The 20,245-nt window shown below is 56.3% G+C and overlaps 6 protein-coding genes across 6 annotated transcripts; 4 read left to right on the forward strand and 2 right to left on the reverse strand.

Annotated features, from left to right (window-relative positions):
• Nucleotides 1–1,994: 1,994 nt before the first annotated feature.
• Nucleotides 1,995–6,838, forward strand: PHYSODRAFT_284916 (hypothetical protein). The gene has a single exon (XM_009521398.1). It carries the CDS (start codon nucleotides 2,903–2,905, stop codon nucleotides 6,512–6,514), a length of 3,612 nt encoding a protein of 1,203 aa, XP_009519693.1. The 5' UTR covers nucleotides 1,995–2,902; the 3' UTR covers nucleotides 6,515–6,838.
• A 1,596-nt stretch (nucleotides 6,839–8,434) lies between these two features.
• On the reverse strand, nucleotides 8,435–10,122 carry PHYSODRAFT_260287 (hypothetical protein; the record flags this gene model as incomplete). The annotated part of the gene is made up of 4 exons (XM_009521399.1): nucleotides 8,435–8,454; nucleotides 8,516–9,452; nucleotides 9,482–10,033; nucleotides 10,060–10,122. 4 exons carry the CDS (start codon nucleotides 10,120–10,122, stop codon nucleotides 8,435–8,437), a joined length of 1,572 nt encoding a protein of 523 aa, XP_009519694.1.
• Nucleotides 10,123–10,825: 703 nt separating this feature from the next.
• Nucleotides 10,826–12,904, forward strand: PHYSODRAFT_539513 (hypothetical protein; the record flags this gene model as incomplete). The annotated part of the gene is made up of 7 exons (XM_009521400.1): nucleotides 10,826–10,911; nucleotides 11,034–11,112; nucleotides 11,203–11,269; nucleotides 11,342–11,519; nucleotides 11,584–11,603; nucleotides 12,012–12,259; nucleotides 12,320–12,904. The coding sequence occupies 7 exons, from the start codon at nucleotides 10,826–10,828 to the stop codon at nucleotides 12,851–12,853; spliced, it is 1,212 nt and encodes a 403-aa protein (XP_009519695.1). The 3' UTR covers nucleotides 12,854–12,904.
• Nucleotides 12,905–12,941: 37 nt separating this feature from the next.
• On the forward strand, nucleotides 12,942–13,670 carry PHYSODRAFT_325527 (hypothetical protein; the record flags this gene model as incomplete). The annotated part of the gene is made up of 1 exon (XM_009521401.1): nucleotides 12,942–13,670. One exon carries the CDS (start codon nucleotides 12,942–12,944, stop codon nucleotides 13,668–13,670), a length of 729 nt encoding a protein of 242 aa, XP_009519696.1.
• A 383-nt stretch (nucleotides 13,671–14,053) lies between these two features.
• PHYSODRAFT_486489 (hypothetical protein) lies at nucleotides 14,054–16,537 on the reverse strand (the record flags this gene model as incomplete). Its single annotated transcript, XM_009521402.1, has 2 exons — nucleotides 14,054–14,423; nucleotides 14,517–16,537. The coding sequence occupies 2 exons, from the start codon at nucleotides 16,535–16,537 to the stop codon at nucleotides 14,054–14,056; spliced, it is 2,391 nt and encodes a 796-aa protein (XP_009519697.1).
• A 1,519-nt stretch (nucleotides 16,538–18,056) lies between these two features.
• PHYSODRAFT_311407 (hypothetical protein) lies at nucleotides 18,057–19,064 on the forward strand (the record flags this gene model as incomplete). Its single annotated transcript, XM_009521403.1, has 1 exon — nucleotides 18,057–19,064. One exon carries the CDS (start codon nucleotides 18,057–18,059, stop codon nucleotides 19,062–19,064), a length of 1,008 nt encoding a protein of 335 aa, XP_009519698.1.
• Nucleotides 19,065–20,245: the final 1,181 nt, after the last annotated feature.

Raw genomic sequence — 20,245 nt, forward strand, 5'->3', positions numbered from 1 at the left:
TCATCAAAGGAAACCTGGATGTATCAACAAAACAGGATTTTCCACTTCTTCATGGGTACTGCAGTTAAGATAGATGTGTTATCGATGACCACGCACAAACACACACAACATCCCCACCAAAATGGCCAACAGTTGAAGCTTAATCCGACGAAGAATGGTTGTTGTTGAGTGGAGAACTGTGGCGACTATAAACAAACCGCAGCAGCCTTACCTCATCGTTTTCGCGTTATATCAAAAAAGCTCTTGTAACAATGACTCGATTCACAGAAAAAACTTGCCTCAAGCAACTGAAAAACGTTGACCGTTATGTAGTGTACTCCACTAACATGTTAACTGATTCTACTGGACACTAACTAACAGTTAGTTGAAAACTACACATGTTAGCTACACTGTATTTTGGAGGAAATGGGTACATGAGGAGATTACTTAGTAATCTGTACGAAAGCGTATTTACTAGCTGGTCTGGGTGTCTATATTGCACTGGGACTTTGACATAGGTAGGAGGCACCTGAGTCGTCTTCACTCTTAAAATCGGTCATCGTCTGCGCTGATAAGTGGTGTGCCAGCCTCCCATGTGAGCTCCACCCAGCAAATGTTTCCCTATGTTAGCAGATTCTTCAAAGTATTATAGATTGGATGGTAAATTCTTAGTTTTGAGGGTTTTGTAGTTGTGTTCAGTTTGATACATCGCCCTTCTCGGCTGCCTTCCGTGCAAACATATACTCTTCTCCATACTTTTGCTCTAACGCTACTAACATGTTAGCTCAAAATACTAGACACTAACTAACAGTTAGCTAACATGTATAGCAACTAACATGTCAGCGTTAGGGAGTACACTACCGTTATGTGTCAAAAACGCAAAGGTCGTCAAAACTAGTCAAATCCTTGGGTGCAATGCAATGGCCCTGTGATGGATGGATCCAGATCTGAAATTCGCAGGAGAACGCACACAACTTAAAAGCAGCAAGAACCGATGAATATGCCGACGATCCCGGCCACCCCAGGGAAGTACCGAGTCGTTCCAGCTCCAGATCTGAATCAAATGGTGGGAAACCGCATGCTGCTCCTGCTCCAGTATGATTTCCCGTTTCTTGTTGGAAGAAATGACGGTTCCAAGTGCGTTGGTCACGGAAGAGACCAGTGTGATTGGGCAAGCCTGGCGTTGGGAAGCGCAGCACCCAAACGTTGGAGGATACATCGGCGATACAGTAGCCTCAAAGGATACCAATTCAACAGGCTGAATTCTCGTCCCGCATGTGGTTATCACTACCAGCTCGTTCCAGACCTCTCGTATGTTGACCAGCAAACGTGGTCTGGACTCGCGTTTGCAGATAAAAGTGAGAAGATGTACCTACCATGCGTGCCAGCAATTGTCGTCCAACTGATGACGCCGAAGGACAGAATCGAAGACCTGCAAGCAAAAGTGACCGGACAGATCAAAGTAAAACCATCGTGTATTGCCAGGTTCAGCGATAGGAATATATGAAAAAATAAACTACACGTTTTTCGAAGCGCTGAGCTGTAGCGCGAGGCGTGTGCGAAGAGGAGGTGTCTGCTGCAGGCTGTCCATTTCCTGTGAACATCGAACAGCAACCAACCGGTCAGTGGAAGCGCACAACCCCAGTCTGAATAATACAGTACCCATACCTGCTCGTTCAAAAGTGCCCTCGCCTTGACGGGACTGTTCTCCATGGCAATATCCACCTCCGTCTTTGGCCTCTTCATCGCACGCTCCACCTACACGCACAACTAACTGTCAGCACATACTAACCCCGTCTCCGTCCAAAACCAGCAGCTCCAATTCCTACAATGCTGATCGTCTCGGTCGTCTGACTCATGACTTGCGAGAGCTTGGCGCTGGTGATCGCAATGGAAGACGCCGTCTGCCACCAATCACAAAACACCCGACGTCAATATCCCACCACCTCCCCAGTGCAACACACACCCAGGGCCGAGCCTACCTTCACATACGCCGCCTTCAACGCCTCCAGCTGCTCCCCCGTGAGCTCAACACCCAGGTCCTCCGTCGGCTCCGGCTCCCTGCAGGAGCAACAACACCCACGTCAGCCCCTTTCCAGTCTACAAAAGCAGCGCTTCAGCCAACGTACGTCACGAGCACTTGAGCGTGGCGCTTTCGAGCCTTGGCCAGCTCCCGACGCGCATTGGCCGCCGCCATCCTCGGCACCTGCAGCAAGAAATATCACTCTCATCAGCCGCCAATTACTACCATAGTTAGTATACTATCATCTCTCCGTACTCGTTCGCGGAGCTTCTTGACCGCCGCCTCCTTCTCCTTGAGCTTGGCCTCCATCTCCTTGAGCTTGGCCGCCGTCTTCTCGTCCAAGGGCGCCACCTCCTCTGCAACATTGTACCAAAATAGGAGTGACCATCACTCCTGTTTATCTTGCTTATAGTATGCATTACGTTTGTCCTCCGGGTTGTACTTGCGCAGCGCGGCCGCGAAGACCGTGGCGCAGAGGTCGCTCACGTGCGCGCGGAAGATCTGCTGCTGCGCCTTGGACGCCGACCCGCACTCCTCCAGCGCCGCCTGCGCCATCTTCTCGCCGCACACGCGCTGCGCCTCCTTGATCTCCAGGAACGAGTAGCGCGACGGCGTCTGCTCCGCCATGTCCTGATGAAATTCAAAGTGCGCACTGTCCCCGAGTGATGGCCCCGAGTGATGGTGGTTTGTGAAGTGGTCCACACACTTTACGGCCCATACGAACACGTGTGTACGCACTATGTCCGGCTTGATTTGATATCGCACAGTCAGACTTGGGGTCGGTCGCGGAATCGCCTTTGCCACGCCGTCGGTCGCTCCACTTCCTCTTTGCTCTCGGTACAAGACGCGCGCGACTGCACGAAGACCAAGAGGGCTCACAGCAGCAGCAGCAGCGACAACATGAGGCGCCCCACGGACCCTGGCGACGCGCCGCACTCGCTCTCGGCCTCTGCAGTCTTCGACCAAATGGTCTCGTCCTCCTCCTCGGGCTTCGCGGCGTCCACGGGCCCCTCCTCGGCCTTCAACACGCCACAGATGACGCCGGCCACGCCCCCACTGCACGCAGTCAACGCCACCGCAGGCAGCAGCGCTGCTGTCGCCCCCGGTGCTGGAGCCGGAGCTGGAGCTGGGGCGGGAGCCAGCGGTGGCGTGCTGCTGCTCGGCAAGCTCATGCGCCGCGACCGCCGCCTGTTCACGTGGAAGTGGCGCGACTTCGTGCTGGAGCGCACGCGGCTGCAGTACTTCAGCGAGAAGGGCAACCGCAAGGGCGACATCCCGCTGTCGCCCCACACGCCCATCACCATCCGCATGATCAGCGAGCCCAAGCCGTTCGGCTTCCTGCTCTTCATCAAGGACACCAAGCTCACGCTGGCCGCGGCCACGGAGCGCGAGCGACACCAGTGGATCGACGTCTTCTGCGACGTGTTCCACGCCAGCGTGGAGCAGGCGCCCGCGGACAACAAGGCGGAGCGCAGGGCCCGACCCACGTACCTCCCCATCCCCGACATGGGCGACGACGGAATCGACCATGACAGCAGCGCCAGCAACTTGCTGGTGCACCAGAACAGCTCGCTGGCGAACGGGGAGAGCGGCGAGGTTGGAGAAGGAGGCGGCCACTCGACGCCTGTGATGGCGCACAACCTCCTGGACAACGAGCACGTAGGCAACTTGAAGCGCGACTCGTTCGGAGAAGACGTGATCCCGATCCTCGAGTCCCGGATGACCTACGGGCCCTTGAAGGAAATGTACTCGAGGATCACGTTCCCGCCGAGTTTGGCTAATGGAGATCTGCTGGTGGGTGTTGGCCCCATCGTGCGACGCATGGGCTGGACGGACGAGCGTATCTTGGCTGTGGGCATGTACATCGACCCCGAGACGGCGGGGAAGGAGCTTGAGAAGTTTCACGGTCGGGTAGCCAAGACTCTGCACGGTGATCAGCAGTTTTACGACCACATTCTCTTCCATACGACATTCCGACGCAGTTTCGTGGTCACAGCAAGGAAGCGCGTGTCCAAGTCGGTGTTGACAGCCCTGCTGCGCGACGAGTTGGCTCCGCGTATGGGTCCCAATGCTGCTGCGCTGCAGACGTTTCTCGGATTCATTGAGAAGTCGTTGAAAAAGGCGGAATCCATGGTCATGCGGATACACGAGGACGACCGCTTTGAGTACCGACTGCGCGGACAACTGTACCCGCCGATCGCATCGCATGCGCTTTGCAAGTGCATCCAGGCTCTCTTCTTCGACAGCAACTCCATTCAGCACGATGCGAAGCGTGGACTCATTGAACGGTTGCCATCGCTGTGGGGCGGAGAGGTGCTGGACGCTCAAGACGAAATCTTCGGCAGTTTGCATGAACGGATCCAAGGGATGGATAGCGAAGACGAAGACGAAGACGACTCCGAGTCTGACGATGACGAAGACGACGATGATGATGACGATGACGACGACGACGAAGACGATAGCGAGGCGGAAGACCTTTTCGGTACTGCTGAACAGGGTCACGACGATAACAACCGTCAGTCTCACCAGTCTCATCAGTCTCACCATGAATCGGAAGACCAAGAGGTTAAGAAGACCGAGGAGAAACCGGATGATGAGATGAAGGCCGAAGACACCGCCCCCGTGTCGAAGCCTCGTAAAACCAGTAGGGCGAGGAAGCACAGCCACACTGGCCCCCCGAAGATGCACCGGCAGCCTTCGACCAAGGATGAGTGGGCTGAGTATGATGAGCAGGAACTTGAGATGCTGCGCCGTGAGAGTCGCAGTCTCATGGTACACTTTGGTCCGATGGTGGACCGAGACAGCAGCGTTATGTTCAACGGGGACTTGGTCGTGGACGGCAGCGCGTTGCTTGGAACATGGTCGCACCAGTTCTCGGTGTCGCCGGATGAGTTCGACCAGCCTTACGCTTCCCACCAATATCGATTCACGGTGGGCTTGTATGTGGATCCTGGTGCTCTCAGCGAAAGCCTTCTGAAGTACAAGGGATTGTCCCTTGGTAGCATTGTCCAGGATACCGACTACTTCCATCGATTCTCGGCTGGCAAGTTCCAAAAGCACTTGGTATTCAAAGTGGACATCAAGGTGAAGCTGCGTGTCCTGCTCGAGTATTTCGATATGCGCTTCCGCTCGCTTGCGAACTCGTTTGAGGATATCAAGACGCCGCTGGATAGTATGGTGTCTTTGTGGGACAAAGCGCACCCTCAGGAGCAGCATCAGCAGCTCGAGCTGTGCCCGAAGGATGAAGCTCGGTTCTCCATCGACCCTGAAGGCAAAATGGTTCTGCGTGTGAAGAAGCGCGGGTCCTTCAAGGACGACAAGAAGCACAGCCACTCCGTTGTTTCTACTACTTCTGTAGCCTCCTCTTTTGAGGAGGTTACTGTTCACGCTACTGGGGGCACGGACTCGACGGCGACAACCACCTCTCGTTCTGGATCGTCCGCCGAAAGCACTCTGTCCCATGTGACCAGCTTCCGTGGCAACACCGAGCTAGAGATGGCGCTGCCTCCTCCGCCGTTCCATTTGGCTTTGGAAAGTCTCATCTTTGGCTTTCACGCCATGGATCCATCGGCTCGGACTCAACTGATGGAACGCGTGCCGAGTCTCCTCGACCTCGCGCGCGATGACCTTGTGCACACCTACCACGATGAAATTCAGGCGTTGCGGGAGAACTACAAGCGCCAGAAGCCAGAGAACCGAGTGAAGGTCGGGTATCTGTCGATTTCGTTTGAGAAGCGCAAGACACAGAAGACCTTGGGACTTGGCAGCTCTAAGGAGGTCACAATGGTGCCGTCGCGTTGGTCCAAGCGCTGGTGCCGGCTGGATGGAACTCTGTTCTCGTACTACTCACACAAACGCTCGCGCAAGTACCGTGACATGATGGAGTTGACTCGCTGCGAGGTCGTAGAGATCACGGCAAACAGCGGCCCCGATGTCGCTCGGTTCGCGTGGGAAAAGGGCGAGAACGACAGCATTCGTATTGCGATCATCAAACCAAACGGCGAGATTCTGGCGTTGCGCACGGAAACCATCTACGAAGGCGAGGAGTGGCTGGAATCGCTCATCGACGCGAGCAAAGTGCGGCGCCATGCGGGCCCGACGGACAATTGGTCGTCCTGGGACGCCAACTTTTCCCAGTTGCGACGACGTAGCAGCAGCACCCGCGAGCTGCTGCCCAACAGAGTCGGCAGGAGTGGCTCGACGGCCAGCGCGCTCAACAGCGAGCAACGCTCGAGCGTCGGCCACGATTCAACTGCCACCGACCGTAAGTCCCATGGGAACGCTGCCGCAGTGGCCAACCTGACCCCGAACGATGATGACCTGGACGACGAAGATGTCGACGGGTACGATAGCGACCAGGAACTGGTCGAGAAGGACGGCTCGCTGCTCGCGTGGGTGCAGGAGGACCCGCGTCACGCCGTCATTGCGTTCTTGCTGCTTCTCATCGTGTACCTCGCGTCGGTGATGCATCGCCACCAGCCCGTGCTCGTCAGCAGCGCCGAAGTGCCGTAAGCTTCTTGTAGTCAAGTCCACTAAGGTCGTAATGCCGGCAACGAAGAGAAATGCTGCCGCAAGTGATTGAATGCATCGTACCTTTAGACTGTCTTCGCCGAATTTCATTTGATCTAATAGTACACTTCTGGCGATGAAGAGCTCCATGCAGACAAGGAGAGTACTCTACCCTCACGCGTAGTACTGCGGCTGGTAGTAGAGTGCTCGTCGCTGCGCTTCTTGCGAGGCGTAGTGCACGGGTCCTCCCCACAGCGCGTCCTGTCCAAGCGTGGGCAATTGTCGAATGGGTCCACCAGGCTTTCGGACGCCCGGAAACCTCCGTTCCCACAGGCTGGCGCTCTTGAAGGCAGCATCGTCCTGCTCCTGCTCTACCTGGTTTTCCTGACACGACGGCGCGTTGCTCTCCTCTTGCTGCTGCTGCTGCTGCTCTGACTCGTAGAAGGCTTCGGGTGCCGTCGAGAAGTCGAAGGCGTTGAAGCCCACGTGCATCTCGGCGTCCGTCGCCCAGCTGGCGTCGTCGAACTGGTTGCTGCTGACCGGAGGCACCTGGTGCTGCTGTTGCTGCTGCTGTTGCCGCCACTTGGCCGAGATCTTGCGGGTGCGTCCGTCCTCCACGTCCAGGTCCTCGACCTGCGGGCTGGGCGTCGCGTCCGGCTGCTGGCCGCGACACAGACGGCGGTGACGCGCGCGGAATCGCTCGATCTCGGCCGCTTCTTCGCCGAATTTCGGGCCGTCCGACGAGTAGAACTGGAACATGACGACGGTGCTGGCTGTGGGGGCACGGGGAGGAGGAATGCGGACTGATGGAGACGATGGCGGCGGCGGCGGCGGCGGAGACGGTTCAAATCTGGGCGGAAATCCGCTGCGCGCGGCCGTTTCTTAACGCTCTCGCTGGCGAGATCGCGCGCCGACTATTCCAGGCGGGAGTGCAAGGCGGCAGCGCAGCGCAGACTGCAGCCACTGAGCGCTGTAGCGCTGCAGAATCGGGAATGAGTGGGAAGGCTGGAGACTGAGAATGGGACCCGAGGGGTCCTGCGACGCAGCGAGCTCTCAAGTTCGAAGGAAGCGGTGCCGGAATTGAGGTGGAAATTGAGATCCTGTCTTTGTCTCTGGAGCTTTCGCCAATCAACACCGGGTTCGGGCGATGGTCATCGTTAGAGGGTGCATACGCTGGGCACGCGCTCGTCATCGCGCTGATCATGGTCGTGGGGTCGCCAAGCTCCGTGAACTTGTCTTGCCCCTGGGCGTCGCGGCTGGTTCCCAGCCAGTGGTGGATGCTGGATAAACGCCGAGTTGACTTGAGGGGTAGTGACCTTTGCGTTTCCGTCTCTGGTGGCGGCACTGCTCGTCGAGCTGGCCTCGAATTTGTGTAGCCCGGTCGAGACCATTGTGAGTTCGCGCGAGCTGCCCTTGTAGCTGTCGAGCTGTCGCAAATTGCATGGCACATCGCGAATTTGGCACGCCGCCGGCTCTCCTGAATGAATCCCAGTCCTGACCTGATACCTGTACGTAGTTCAACGGCTTCAGTTTTGCGCCGGTGGCACAGGTCGGAAGCCACAACTCCTACTGACTTGTGTAGCATTGCAGGGCAACTGCAGCTCACTAGTGTTTGCGCCTGCATCGAACCTCTATCCCGTACATACTCTTGGTGGCCCCAGAAGTATGAGCTCACGAGTCTTCCTCTCAGACTACACGCACTGATATTTTCAAGACGTGGGAAACTACATGTAATACCGGCATGCAGCATGGTGCTATTTGTCGAGAGAATGCTGCAACGTGCAGCATTCTCTGCCTGCAAGGCTCCGTGACCGTTACTTGGCATGTTGAAGTTGAAGTGACCTGGCCAATCATGGTCGATAAGAGTGTAGCCATGCTTTCACAAAAGATGGTATCCATTTTAGATGCCTTCGGGAAAGGCTGTCACTCGTTCACGCTACGAGCTAACAAAAATGTACCGGTATGGCTCAAAGTGACGCCCAGTGTTCAGTGAACACTGTTCACCTGCTTGGTACCACAGCGCCTTGTTCCAGAAGAGGCTCTTCGCATTGGCGAGGTCGTCGTCGGCAACCGTGAACGTGTCGTTGAAGACGATCTCCGTGCCCACGCTCGACTCGTTGTACTGCGGCCAGTAGATCTTGTCGTTGGGCCACATCGTGTTCGGGTTGCCCGTGATCACGAAGGACAGCAGGTACTTCTGCATCATAATGGCGACGGTCGAGTTCACCGACGAGTCGCCGCCGGCACCACCACCAGCACCACCGCCCATGCCCATGCCCGTGGAGCTGCCCATGCCGCCGACAGAGCTACCCATCGCCGCACTCCCCGTAGCCTCGCTGCCAGCAGAAACGCTAGCGTAGTACGAGTTAGCCGATTCTGTAGCCTGAGCACGACGCGAGGTGCTGGAGCTCGTGGACAGCGTGTACGTGTTGTACCAGTAGTAGCTCTGGTCGGCTCCATGCGTGGCCGTGCCAAGCGCCACCTCGGCGTTCCAGGTCTCATTCTTCAGAGCGTTCGTGAGCGCCAAGTTCTTGGCCGTCAAGTCGAGGGATTGCTTCATGTCAGCGAAGCGAAGCCCAGCGCTCGTGTAGTCGTCCTCCGGGTAGAGCTCCAGCAGCTCGTCAATGACGTCGTCGGTAATGGACGGGAAGAAGACGCGAAGCATCGTGGGGATGTCGTCGGCGTCGTCCACGCCCGAGTACGCCTGGCTGTTGGCCTCGTCCTGCTCGTGTGAGATCACGCACGGACCGGAGAAGTTGAAGTGGCCCTGGTACAGACTGGCCTCGTACGTGTCTGGGATGATGTAGCCGTCCACGCGGGGCTGGTACTGGTACGTGTAGTCGGACACGACGTCACTGGCAGCATCCTGGAGCGTGCTGAAGTCCACCTCGCGCAGGCAGTCAAGGTGTCCGCCATCGCAGCCCACAGCCGACGACACGTTCTGGCATGGTGGTGGCCAGCGCCCGGGACGTAGCCCGGCGACATGATGTACGCCTTCTCAAAGAGCTGCGGGGCGTTGCCGCCAAAGCGCGTCATCTGGAACATGGCCTGCGAGCCACCGGCCGAAAACCCGACAGCGGTGAGGTCGTTCGGGTTGCCACCGAAGTTGCCAATGTACGTCTTGGCCCACTCGAACGCGCGCGTGGAGTCCCAGACCACCAGGTTGGCTGCGCCGCCTTCGTGCTGGTACGTTGGGCCATTGCCAAGACCAGTGATGCCCAGACGGTAGTTGTAGGCCACGAACACGAAGCCTTGGCTCAAGTCGAAGAGCCCCTCGGGGGTGTTTTGCGACTTGGAACCAGCGGAGAAGCCACCGCCGTAGGTCCACACCATTACGGGGAGGTTCGTGGCGTTGGCGGGGGTCCACACATCCAGGTACAGACAGTCTTCAGTGGAAGAGCAGTCGACGTCGGCGTCGGCGAGGTTCGTTCCCGTGTTGGTCTCGTTCTCTTGAGGCGGCAGCTCCGGCGCGGCGAAACGCAGATCACCGGTCGGTACGGCGGCGAAGCGGATGTTCTGGTACTTGTAGTACCCGACAGTGGTGTTACCGCCGACGAAAACACCGGTGCTGCTACCGCAGCAGCGGCCATCAGAAGAGCGTTCACGCGCATGATCCTGGCAGTTCGTTCGCTCGAGACTTGAGTCTTGGAGTTGGTTTCTCGCTTTGGGGTAAAACGAAAAGTGAGTCTTGAATTGGCAATTGATCGTGAGCTACTTGACCCGGAGTCACGACTATCGAAGAGCAGAGCGTGCGACACTGAATCCAGGTACGAACCTGCGAGCGGAGAGGTTTGGCGGGGATTCGAGTGGAGCGGAGCCGTGGAGGCGTCACTGTGGACGCGTTTGCAGTGTTTACCACGCGGACTCCTGCACCTGGTGATACTTGCGGAGTGGCTCCAACGGGTCTATCCAAGCGCCATCCGGGATCCCGCAAAGCACGCGGCGACTTCGATCAACACGTAAGCCCAGCCAATTTGTCAGGTGACTCACCTTAGGTGAGTGCTCCAAGTAGCGAAAGTTGTTCTTCTACCGTCGTGTACGAGACTTGTGGGTGTTGTCGTATTCGACCTCACTTGTCTGCGAAATGGTCCCGACATATTTGAAAGTCTCACAAGCCGATGACTCTGCGCCGATAGCTGTAGCACGCTCGCTTGGCTGAGAGCCTCCAGCTGGTGCCAAACCGATTGAGCAGTCAGTGGGGCGTCATCCCCGCCCATACCATGTGACGTGTGAGCAACATGTGACTTGTGCTATTATGTGATTCACATCAAATAGTATATCCGTATACATCGTATACTCCACATTCTGCTGGCCATGGCGTCGCCGTCGACCGCGGAGTGGCGCGGCACGAGCGACCATAACGTCACGGAGACGGCCTTTGACGCCGTCAAGTGCAAGCTGTACGTTTCTTCACGCGTCAGACTATCACCCAGTGCTTTTCACGAGTCGTGAACCGCATCACAGCCGCCATCAATTGTCGCTAAAGTCAGTGTATCATTCCTCCCTGTGTCCTTTGATACAGCTCCGCAGTGACGCTCGGCTACTTCGAGGACCCATTTCTGCGCTTCTTCGTAGAGAAACCCACGCGCCGCATACCTCTGGTACGAATATGGGCCTCTGGAGGAGGTTTAACCTCGAAATTATGGTTTCCGGGAGCTAACATGACTTGATTTCGACGCTGATGGCTGCAGATCCATCGTGGATATTACTTGCGGCACGTAGCTATCACTCGTTGTGTTGAGCTCTTCCTGTCGCAGCGTGAGTTTCGCCGTAGTTGCGGGGTTTTGGTTCATCGTTAACTGACATTTTGGCGGCTTTGGTGGAATTTAGATGCAACATCCGCTGAAGTGAACATCGTTTCGTTGGGTGCCGGCTTCGACACGCTGTTCTTCCGTCTCCTGGAGCAGCGCGCGTTTGCTGGGAAAATTTCCTTCGTGGAGGTGGACTGTGACGCCATCGTGAGGGCGAAGACGAAGCTTCTGAACGACGACGACATTCGCGCAGGTCTGTTCCCGAAGGACACGGATGATCTGTCTGTCGCGTCCGTTGATGATGGGAAAGTGGCGTGGCAGTGCCGAGTGCCGTCTGCTGGGTATTCGTTGATCTCGTGTGATCTCGGCGACAAGGAGAGACTGGACGCTACACTTAGTGCTGCTGGGGTGGATCGTAGTCTGCCCACGCTTGTTCTCGCTGAATGCGTTGTGGTAAGGCGGACTTTGGTTTGAGTGTTGTAGGTGTTGATGGTTGTCTGACTGACATTGTGTTTGATAGTCGTATCTGGCGCCGGACAAAGGCACGGCGCTCCTTCGCTGGGTCGCTGAAGCCTTCCCGAACAGCTCCATGGCACTGTACGACCCCATTGGACTCCAAGCAAGTGAAGAGAGTGATGACAAGCCTGCCGCCGATTCCAACGAGAAATCCACAGGAGACACCAGTGCGTTCGGATCGACGCTGCAGCGATACTTTGCGGTAAAGGGCTGCGCGCTTCGCGGCGCGCGAGGCTTCCGGACTGCGGCTGATCACGCTCGGCGTCTGCTTGCTCTTGTTCACTGGCAACGGTGCCGCATTCTGGACATGAACGGTGTCTTCGCAGCCTGTACAACCGCAGACGAGAAGCGCAGACTGGCAACACTGGAACCGTTCGACGAGTTCGTCGACGGGACGCTCTGCAACGCCCACTACGCGATTTACCTCGCCGACAACTGCAAGGACCAAGATACGGACGGCCTCCAGTGGACCTCACGGTTTGTTACCCGCGAGCAGCAGCACCGATACCTCTTGACAGCTAGCGCCGCGCAGCAACACAAGCAACCGGAGGTGATGATTATCCGATCGTTCCAACACGATGACCTGGCCACCGTGCGCTCGCTGTTTGAGAGCACGCACCTGGAGTTTGCTAAGGGGTCCCGAGCGGTGCGTCAATTCGTCGCGAATCGCCTTAGAGGTCCCAGCGGAGACATGTTCGACGTGCAGCAAGCCTTCCAGACTCCCAATGGTGCAGGCCTTATGACGAGCGGCTTCTGGGTTGCTGAAGTTGGTGGTGAAGTTGTAGGCTGCGTGGGTGTCAAGCCGCTGACGACTGACGAAGGCCAGCAAACCGCAGAGCTTTGCCGACTGAGCGTCTCCCCCGCAGTTCGTCGTCGTGGCGTGGCTTCGGCCTTGGTGAGAACTGTCGAGGCGTTCGTGGCATCTTGCGGCGCGTTGAAGGAGATTCGTCTCGAGACGATCGGCGCCATGGAAGGAACTCAGCAACTGTACCGCGCTCTCGGGTATACCGAGCAGAAGGAGAGCGAGAAGCAGCACAGCTCCTTCAAGCTCGTTCGTTTCCAGAAAACGCTTTAGGTGGCATCGGGCCTTGGATGTGTTATCCCCTATAAATACAGGAACACACACACGTTTGCACTTCTCCTCACGTTGTCACACTGAAACAATGCAGCAACCCGAGGTAGCACAAGCTACAGCTCTCGAAGAGCGGTACGCTGCGAGCCTAGCTCAGTCCAATGGCGCTACGTTGGACCTGTCGTCTCTCCGATTGACTGAGCTTCCACCGCTAGATGAACTAGCGCAACGCTTCCCACGCCTCAGCCACCTGAATATCCGTCGGAACGCACTGCGCTCCCTACCTGACGGCTTAGCTCGGGCGTTCCCACAGCTTTCAAGCTTAAATGCAAGCGAAAACGCCCTCGAGGAGCTGCCAGCGAGTTCTATCGGTGCGTTGCGCTACCTTCAGCGTCTCAACGTCGCGCACAACCGTCTGGGCGAGCTTTCGATCGCGACATTCGAGCGACACGATGCACTCGAAGAGCTGGACGCGCGAGGAAACCTCATTGAGAAGATATCGTTCGACAACTTGGACGAGAAGCTGCCGGTCGGAGCTGGACTACGGAAGCTGCAGGTGCTGCTGCTAGCGGACAATCGACTGCGTTTGATCGACCCGACAACGACCGACGTCCTGCCCAAGCTGCGGGTCATCGACTTGAGCGGCAACCCCGAGCTCTCTGAAGCGCCTGAAAAGCTGCGTCGCCTTCATGAACGGAACTTGCTGCTCCACTCACGCGCCAAGCGACGTGAACTCATCACTCGAGCTCTGAGTATCAGGAAGGTCGTGGCTCAAGCTCTCGCTGCAGCTCCAGCAGCGTCACCCACGCGGATCAAGTAGACAAAGAGCTGAAGAATAATGAAGCACTCGAGTGTATTATATCCGTGTAGACTGCTTCCTACTCTTTGATCCAGCTCTTGGTTACTCGCTGACCCACCACAGCAGGAAAGTGGCAAAGTGGATGAGTCCGGTCTGAGGGTCTGCGAGACTCGCAGCGGCGACAGCGAGCTCCTCTTCGTCGAAAGTCTCGCCTAGCTGGAAGCAGAGCGCGTCCAATTGTTTCGTCGAGATGGCGCCCGTGTGAGCCTTGTCCAGCGACGAGAAGACGGTCTTGAAGGCCTCGAACCGCTCTGGAGAGAGGCCGAGCGCAGCGAAATCCACGTCGTAGGCGGCCATGAGTAGATGCTGAAAACCTTTTTTTAAGCTTACTGCCGACTGTTCGTTCAAACGAAGCCGCCGGTCGCGGGTCTTCGACCATCCTCGTCCGACTCCAGCAGGCGGTTAAGTTCCTCCATGACCTCGTTCGCCGACGGTCGACACTCCGGCTGCGGACTAAGGCACGCGAGCGTCAACTTCCGCACGTCTTCGGGACAGTCGAGTGTAAAACTTGGCTGCAACTTGCCACTAACAACGAGACTCAAAATGTGGATGGCCTCCATCTTGTCGCCGTCCGATGTTCGCGCGTCGTAGAACGGTAGCTCCCCAGTGTCGAGTTCAGTGAGCACGACTCCAAGGGAGTAGACGTCGGCCTTCTCCGAGTACTTGTACCCCGCGAGCACCTCGGGCGCAGTCCAGTTGGCAGTGCCCACGCCACTCGTCATGGTCTCCTCTCCACGACGTAGTCGACTGACGCCAAAGTCGCTGAGTTTGGCTGCGTACGCGTCGTCGATCAGCACGTTCTTGGACTTTAAGTCTCGGTGCACGACTATCGGCTCTAAACCGTGCAGATACTTGAGGCCACAGGCGATGTCTCGAGCGATTTTCGCTTTGTGCGAGGCCCAGGAGAACTCCTTAGAATCAGAGCCCTCAGGCTCTAGACCCTTGTCGCTGTGATACTGCAGAACTTGCTGTAAGTCTCCACGTTCCATGTACTCCATGATCAGAAGCATGTTCTCAAGCGTGTTCCAGGCGACACCCAGCAGTCCAAGCACATTCGAGTGGGCGAAGGAGGCCATGAGCTGAATTTCGGCTGCGAAGACCTCGAGGTCGTGGAGCTGGCGACGGCGTTCACGCGTGAGGCGCTTGACAGCCACGATCTCTCCACGCAAGCGTCCTAGCCAGACTTCGCCATACGCGCCCGCTGTTATCAGCCGCACCAAGCTCACGTCGACGAACGGAACTCGGCGAGTTGACACTGCCAAATCGTTCTGGAACTCTATCAGGGGACTCACTATCGATCCAGAAGATGGATCAGTGGAGAGTGAGCTGTTCGTCGGGTCCGTGAAGGTCAGCGTCAACGTGTTGCGTGGACTACCAGAGCCACCGGATGCGAAGCTCGTCAAGCCAGCGGTTGTGGCCTTGCTGGGAGAACGGAGATGGCGGTGGTGGGCCGAACCTTCGTGAAGATAGAAGCCGTCCACGTCGATTAGGCCGTCAAAGCTCCCTCTCAAGAGCACAGTGTCGTAGTCCTCGCTGCTTCTGTCGTAGTTCTTCTTCATCTGTTTAGCTTTCATCGGTGTGGGCATCCAGGCCTCCCACTTCGCATCCTTCTCGAAGATGGACGCGTCGAGGATGAAGTCGATGTCGTCCAGCATGGAGAACTCGTCGGAGCCGCGTCCGCCCAAAATCGCGCGCTTTTGCTCGAGGATATCCTCCGTCTCCCGCAATTTCGCGCGAGTCTTCAGCCAGAAAACAAACACTGCTATCAACACTAGCAGTAGTAGTACCAACGCCGTGATTGTCACGGGTAGAGCAGCTTTTTGCCATCCCGAACTCTCAGTAACTTCAACGCTTGCGGCTTTCAGGAGCTCGAGCCACTGCGGTACTATCTCCCCATGCTCTGGCGAGCACCAGTCGGATTCGTCGGCTGTGCTTGCATCGTAGGCCACACACGGCACCGTCATTGCCGGCATGACGCATTTCCCGTATCTGTTCGGGTCCCCCGTGAGGTGGATGGCCATGATGGTGTAGTTGATCCCAGCGTCGGTCCATTCGTGCCGCTTCATCTCGCTCACCGGCACCATGTCGTCCGTGCCACCGTTAGCCCACATGGATCCGTGCACCGGAGTAATCCCGTTCGTAGCAGCACAGAGGCTAACGTTCCCCATCTGATAGCCGCTGCAGTACAGCGACTGGTAGAAGATCTCGCCGTTGGGCGACGAGCACCTCTGCTCTTTACACCCCGTACTTCTGTACGCAGTACGCGTTATCTGCAGCTCTGACATCTTTACTCCGCACTTAGTGTACACCTTGACGTAGCCCAGAGCCGCCGCAGCCACGTAGCCCATATCCCACACAACCGCATGCTGCAGCATCGCCGGGAGATCGGAAAAGGCCAATCCGAACTCGTCCTTGACGTAGTTGACCACCTCCTCAAGGTCGCTTGTGTCCGTGATCGCATCTGCTTCATCCCCAGCTAGATGTCGTCGATAAAACTGCTGGGCGAAGTCCGAATGAGTCCCATCGAAGGCGTATCGCTCATCCAAGTGCAGCGTGGTGACCGAGTCTTTAGTACTGGAAGCTTCAGCAAGCCGTCGTCGAAGCTCGCTGTGGGGTGAATAAATAATAAAGTCTTCAATATCTCGAACTCTCAACAGGATCAGCGCACAGACGCAAAGCCCAGCAACGAACAGAGCTCCAACCAGTAAAGTCTTCGTCCTTCTTGAGAGTTCCCCATCAGCCGATTGTCTTTGAGGTGGAGAGGGAGGAACTTGGATTTTTTCTTGAGACCGTGACCTGAGTCGGAGACCTGGAGATTCCTCGCTCATTGCGTCGCTGCTGTCTCCTTCTTCGAGCCGCGAAAAGCTCCTGTGAGACCGTCGAACTGGCGGCTTCATTGAGCTGCACATGCTCAGACGTGGCATCGACCGCTATGGTATCGAACGATGGTGGTGGTGGTGGTATGATACCGAAGCTGTGTGGGTCGATGGAATGACGTGGCAATTCGTGTCGAAGTGACTCGGAAGAAGGCTCCCGGGTCTTATCCGCTTTTATTATACTAAGCCGACCACCTGATTGTCCACACGGAAAAGTATGTGATCTCAAGTCTTCCTCCCAGTGAGACTGCTATTCGAAACGGATCTAAAACTATGAAATGCTGGAGGGTTTGAAAAGGATTTCTGGGTTGTGCGCGGCGGGGAAGCTTCAAGCCGTTTAAGGCCAGTTGTTGAGCCTTTGCGCCATCTACTTCGGCGAGCACTAATGCGGTGGGACCTCAGGGCGCTGCTCTATCATACGCTGAGGTTTTCCCTCCGTCGAAAAGGTTAGATCGTTCCACTAATGCCGAAAGGCTTGTACATTTCAGCCGCAGCTGAAGCTGCAGCCGTGGACTAATGCAAATGGGGAGTAGAGTAATTCTCTTGGGCTCATAATCTCGCATCAGTGAGAGGATCAGGTCTCGCTTGGATCGAGTTTTGAAGTGAAGGAACTACCGCGTGGAATCGGCCCAAGTTGTGTATGTGTCATACGAACGAAGCCGCGTACGAGCGCTTGTCTGTCTGAACAGCCTCTTGGGAATGTAGGCTACATTGTGTAGTGGTCCTAGCGGAATCCGCCTTCGCTTTGCGTAGCGCAAGTGAGCCGTTCCTTTGTTCGTTCAAATGTCCTGAGGCCAACGCTGGATTTCTGAATCTGCCGTAAGTGTGAGGAACCTGAAACTAGTGCACGCCAGTGTGTCGATAGGGTGAGTTACAGTCCACGTACTTGCACCGTCCTGCATTGAAAACCAGGCAGTACACTAACTCAACATCGCTACAATGATGCTAGCTCGCAGCTTGTAGTACACGGACTCGAAGGATCAGTTGGGTAACTATTCCTGAAGGCTGAGAATCCATGGAGCCATTACCGGTCCTGCTTGAACTCTCGTACACTTGTTTCAGTATGCGTAGCTAAGATGTCTACGCTTTGGCCTCAGCAATAGACGTTGGTGGTGATTACCCTCGCCCTGTGTGTGGCATCTCGCTGTTCTGGGCGGTGGAATTACTCGCTAGCACAGGCACAGAAGAATCGCAACGCAAAAATAAACCTCCACACCAAAGGCAACGATAGGGTGATGATGAGCTGGCTTAAAGGATCAAGGGGGAACGGGTTGCTCGACACCTTGAGGTCCGTGGACGAGACTTTGAGGGAGCGTGTCAAGTGTGTGCAGGCCGTTGGGGCCGTCGGAGTTTCGCGTCGCACCGCTCCGTTAATTATTATCACTTTGGAGGACTAGCCCGCACTGCCACCTCCGCCCACAGCGCACCGTCCGCACCAGCTTTCTAAGCCACCACCACAACAACAGCAACAATGATGCCCAACACCCGATCCAAGACGCAGACGAACCTGAACGCTCCTCCAAAGGCGGACGGAGCCAAGCCCGGCGGTCGGTTGTTCCACAACGCGGTGTTCTCGCGTCGGAGCTTGAGTAGCAACGCGCTGGATACTGGCGCCAAAAAGTCGTCGCCCAAGAAGCCGCTCGCAGACCTGAATCCGACGAACCCGCTGGCGAGCATCGTGCACCAGGCCGACAAGAACGGCAAGCAGCAGCCCATTCTCGCTACCGGGCGTCGCATCGCCCGTGAGGGTTCGGCGGCCAATGGACAGCAGGGAAGCTTCCGGAACTTGTTCGCGAATATCTGGTCGGCGCTTGGAATCAACGAGCAGCAGCAGCAACAGGCGCTCGACAAGAAGGCGCAGGGCAAGTCGTCACCGCCCAAGCCGAAGGCGGCAGCGGCGTCTGGAACCATCGAGCTACGCAAGAGCGTCCTGCCCCCGCTTGCACCCGATGATGCCAACAAGAAGTGTTTGGTGCTCGACCTGGACGAGACGCTCGTGCACTCGTCGTTCCGACCCACTACCAACCCCGATTACATCATCCCCGTTGACATTGACGGCACGATCCACCAGGTGTACGTCTGCAAGCGCCCGGGGGCTGAGGAGTTCCTCGTGGAGATGTCGAAATACTACGAGATTGTGGTCTACACGGCCAGCTTGAGCAAGTACGCGGACCCGCTTCTGGACAAGCTGGACCTGGAAAACGTCATCAAATACCGACTTTTCCGCGAGCACTGCGTCCAGTACGAGGGCAACTACGTGAAGGACCTGTCGCTGCTCGACCGCGAGATCCCGCAGACGATCATCATCGACAACTCGCCCATGTCGTACATTTTCCACCCGAGGAACGCCATCGGCTGCTCCAGCTTCATCGACGACCCGAACGACCGCGAGCTCGAGTCCATCTCGCGTTTCCTGACCAAGATCCACGACGTCGAAGACGTGCGCGACCACCTGCACATCTGGGACGCCAACTATTAACTTTTTTGACCCGCAACCTCAACCTCGCCGCAGCGAACATCTATCCAAGCGTCTGCCGGGTATATTTTCGCCATGTACTTAAAGACTAGAGCTATAGATTTATAGAACCATTTATCTCGGTGTCGACAGCGAGGACACCGCATTCACTAATTTAGACTATATAGATTTTTGAGCCTAACAGTCTTCGCACCTGTCTAAGGTTTTGCGGGCCATCTACAAACTATTATCAAGTGATACCCTGCATGTATATTGCGATACTGTAGGCAAAAAATGACAATGGTAACTTCGGCGTTTCTCGTCTAATATTGACTTCATATTCGGGTTGTGATGAATTTCACTCGTTTTATTTCTAGGTACCCCCATGTTAGCGTACAGTTGGAAAATATTATTCGGACTTTCGTTAGATGAACTTGAAGGCTGGAGGGAAGCTTAATTATTTTAGTACCAAATGGGTCCTCACCCCATCGTTTACGTAGTGAATATCACGGTGTTTTCCGTTGCAGTGCTGCAGGAGACGTGGAGTTCAGGCAACGGCCCCGACCGTCCTGAAGCAAGTCGAGGCTAGCAAACGTCCTCCAAACGATACCATAGGCTTCATTCTAAGTACAGACAATGGTATCGTCGACGTGCTCCAAAATGCTCTGAAGCCCATCGACGGGTGAAATTGGTGCAGCGTATCTCTCCACCGGATGGCGGGGCAGGTATACCGAAATATGGATCATACGTTGAAGCATGCTTACTGTTAGTTCGATTCGGGATAAGTGCACAGGCTTAGACGAGTGAAACGCATCGCAAAAATAAATGCAACACTGTCAATGATAGCAGTGGCAGCAGTTGGGCAGCCGCATGGATGCGTGCGAGATTTCTCGGGTGGATGGGTTGCCAGGCACCTCGACGTGACCGGACGAGATTCTGAGGATGCAAGTTGTGTCAAGTGGGCCGTGGTGCCGTTGACCCGGTTGGTTTTCGACTCCCGACGCTGCCGTTTACCAGCTTAGTATCACATTTGAAGTCAACCTCCCACCAACACACCACCAACCACACCAATCACCACCAACACCGTTCGAAACCTCGGAAGTCACGTCAAGAGGGACGCAGGCCCCTTTTCGGACAGGACTCGAAAGCGTACCGGTACGCCGCGCCTTCACCCCACCACCACGACACCAGCAACGACATCAACG

Source organism: Phytophthora sojae (assembly GCF_000149755.1).
Source record: "Phytophthora sojae unplaced genomic scaffold PHYSOscaffold_2, whole genome shotgun sequence".
NCBI classification, from domain to species: domain Eukaryota; phylum Oomycota; class Peronosporomycetes; order Peronosporales; family Peronosporaceae; genus Phytophthora; species Phytophthora sojae.

What these genes read in the sequence shown, in the direction of transcription:
- PHYSODRAFT_284916 (XM_009521398.1), top strand. Translation starts at nt 2,903, where the DNA reads ATGAGGCGCCCCACGGACCCTGGCGACGCGCCGCACTCGCTCTCGGCC.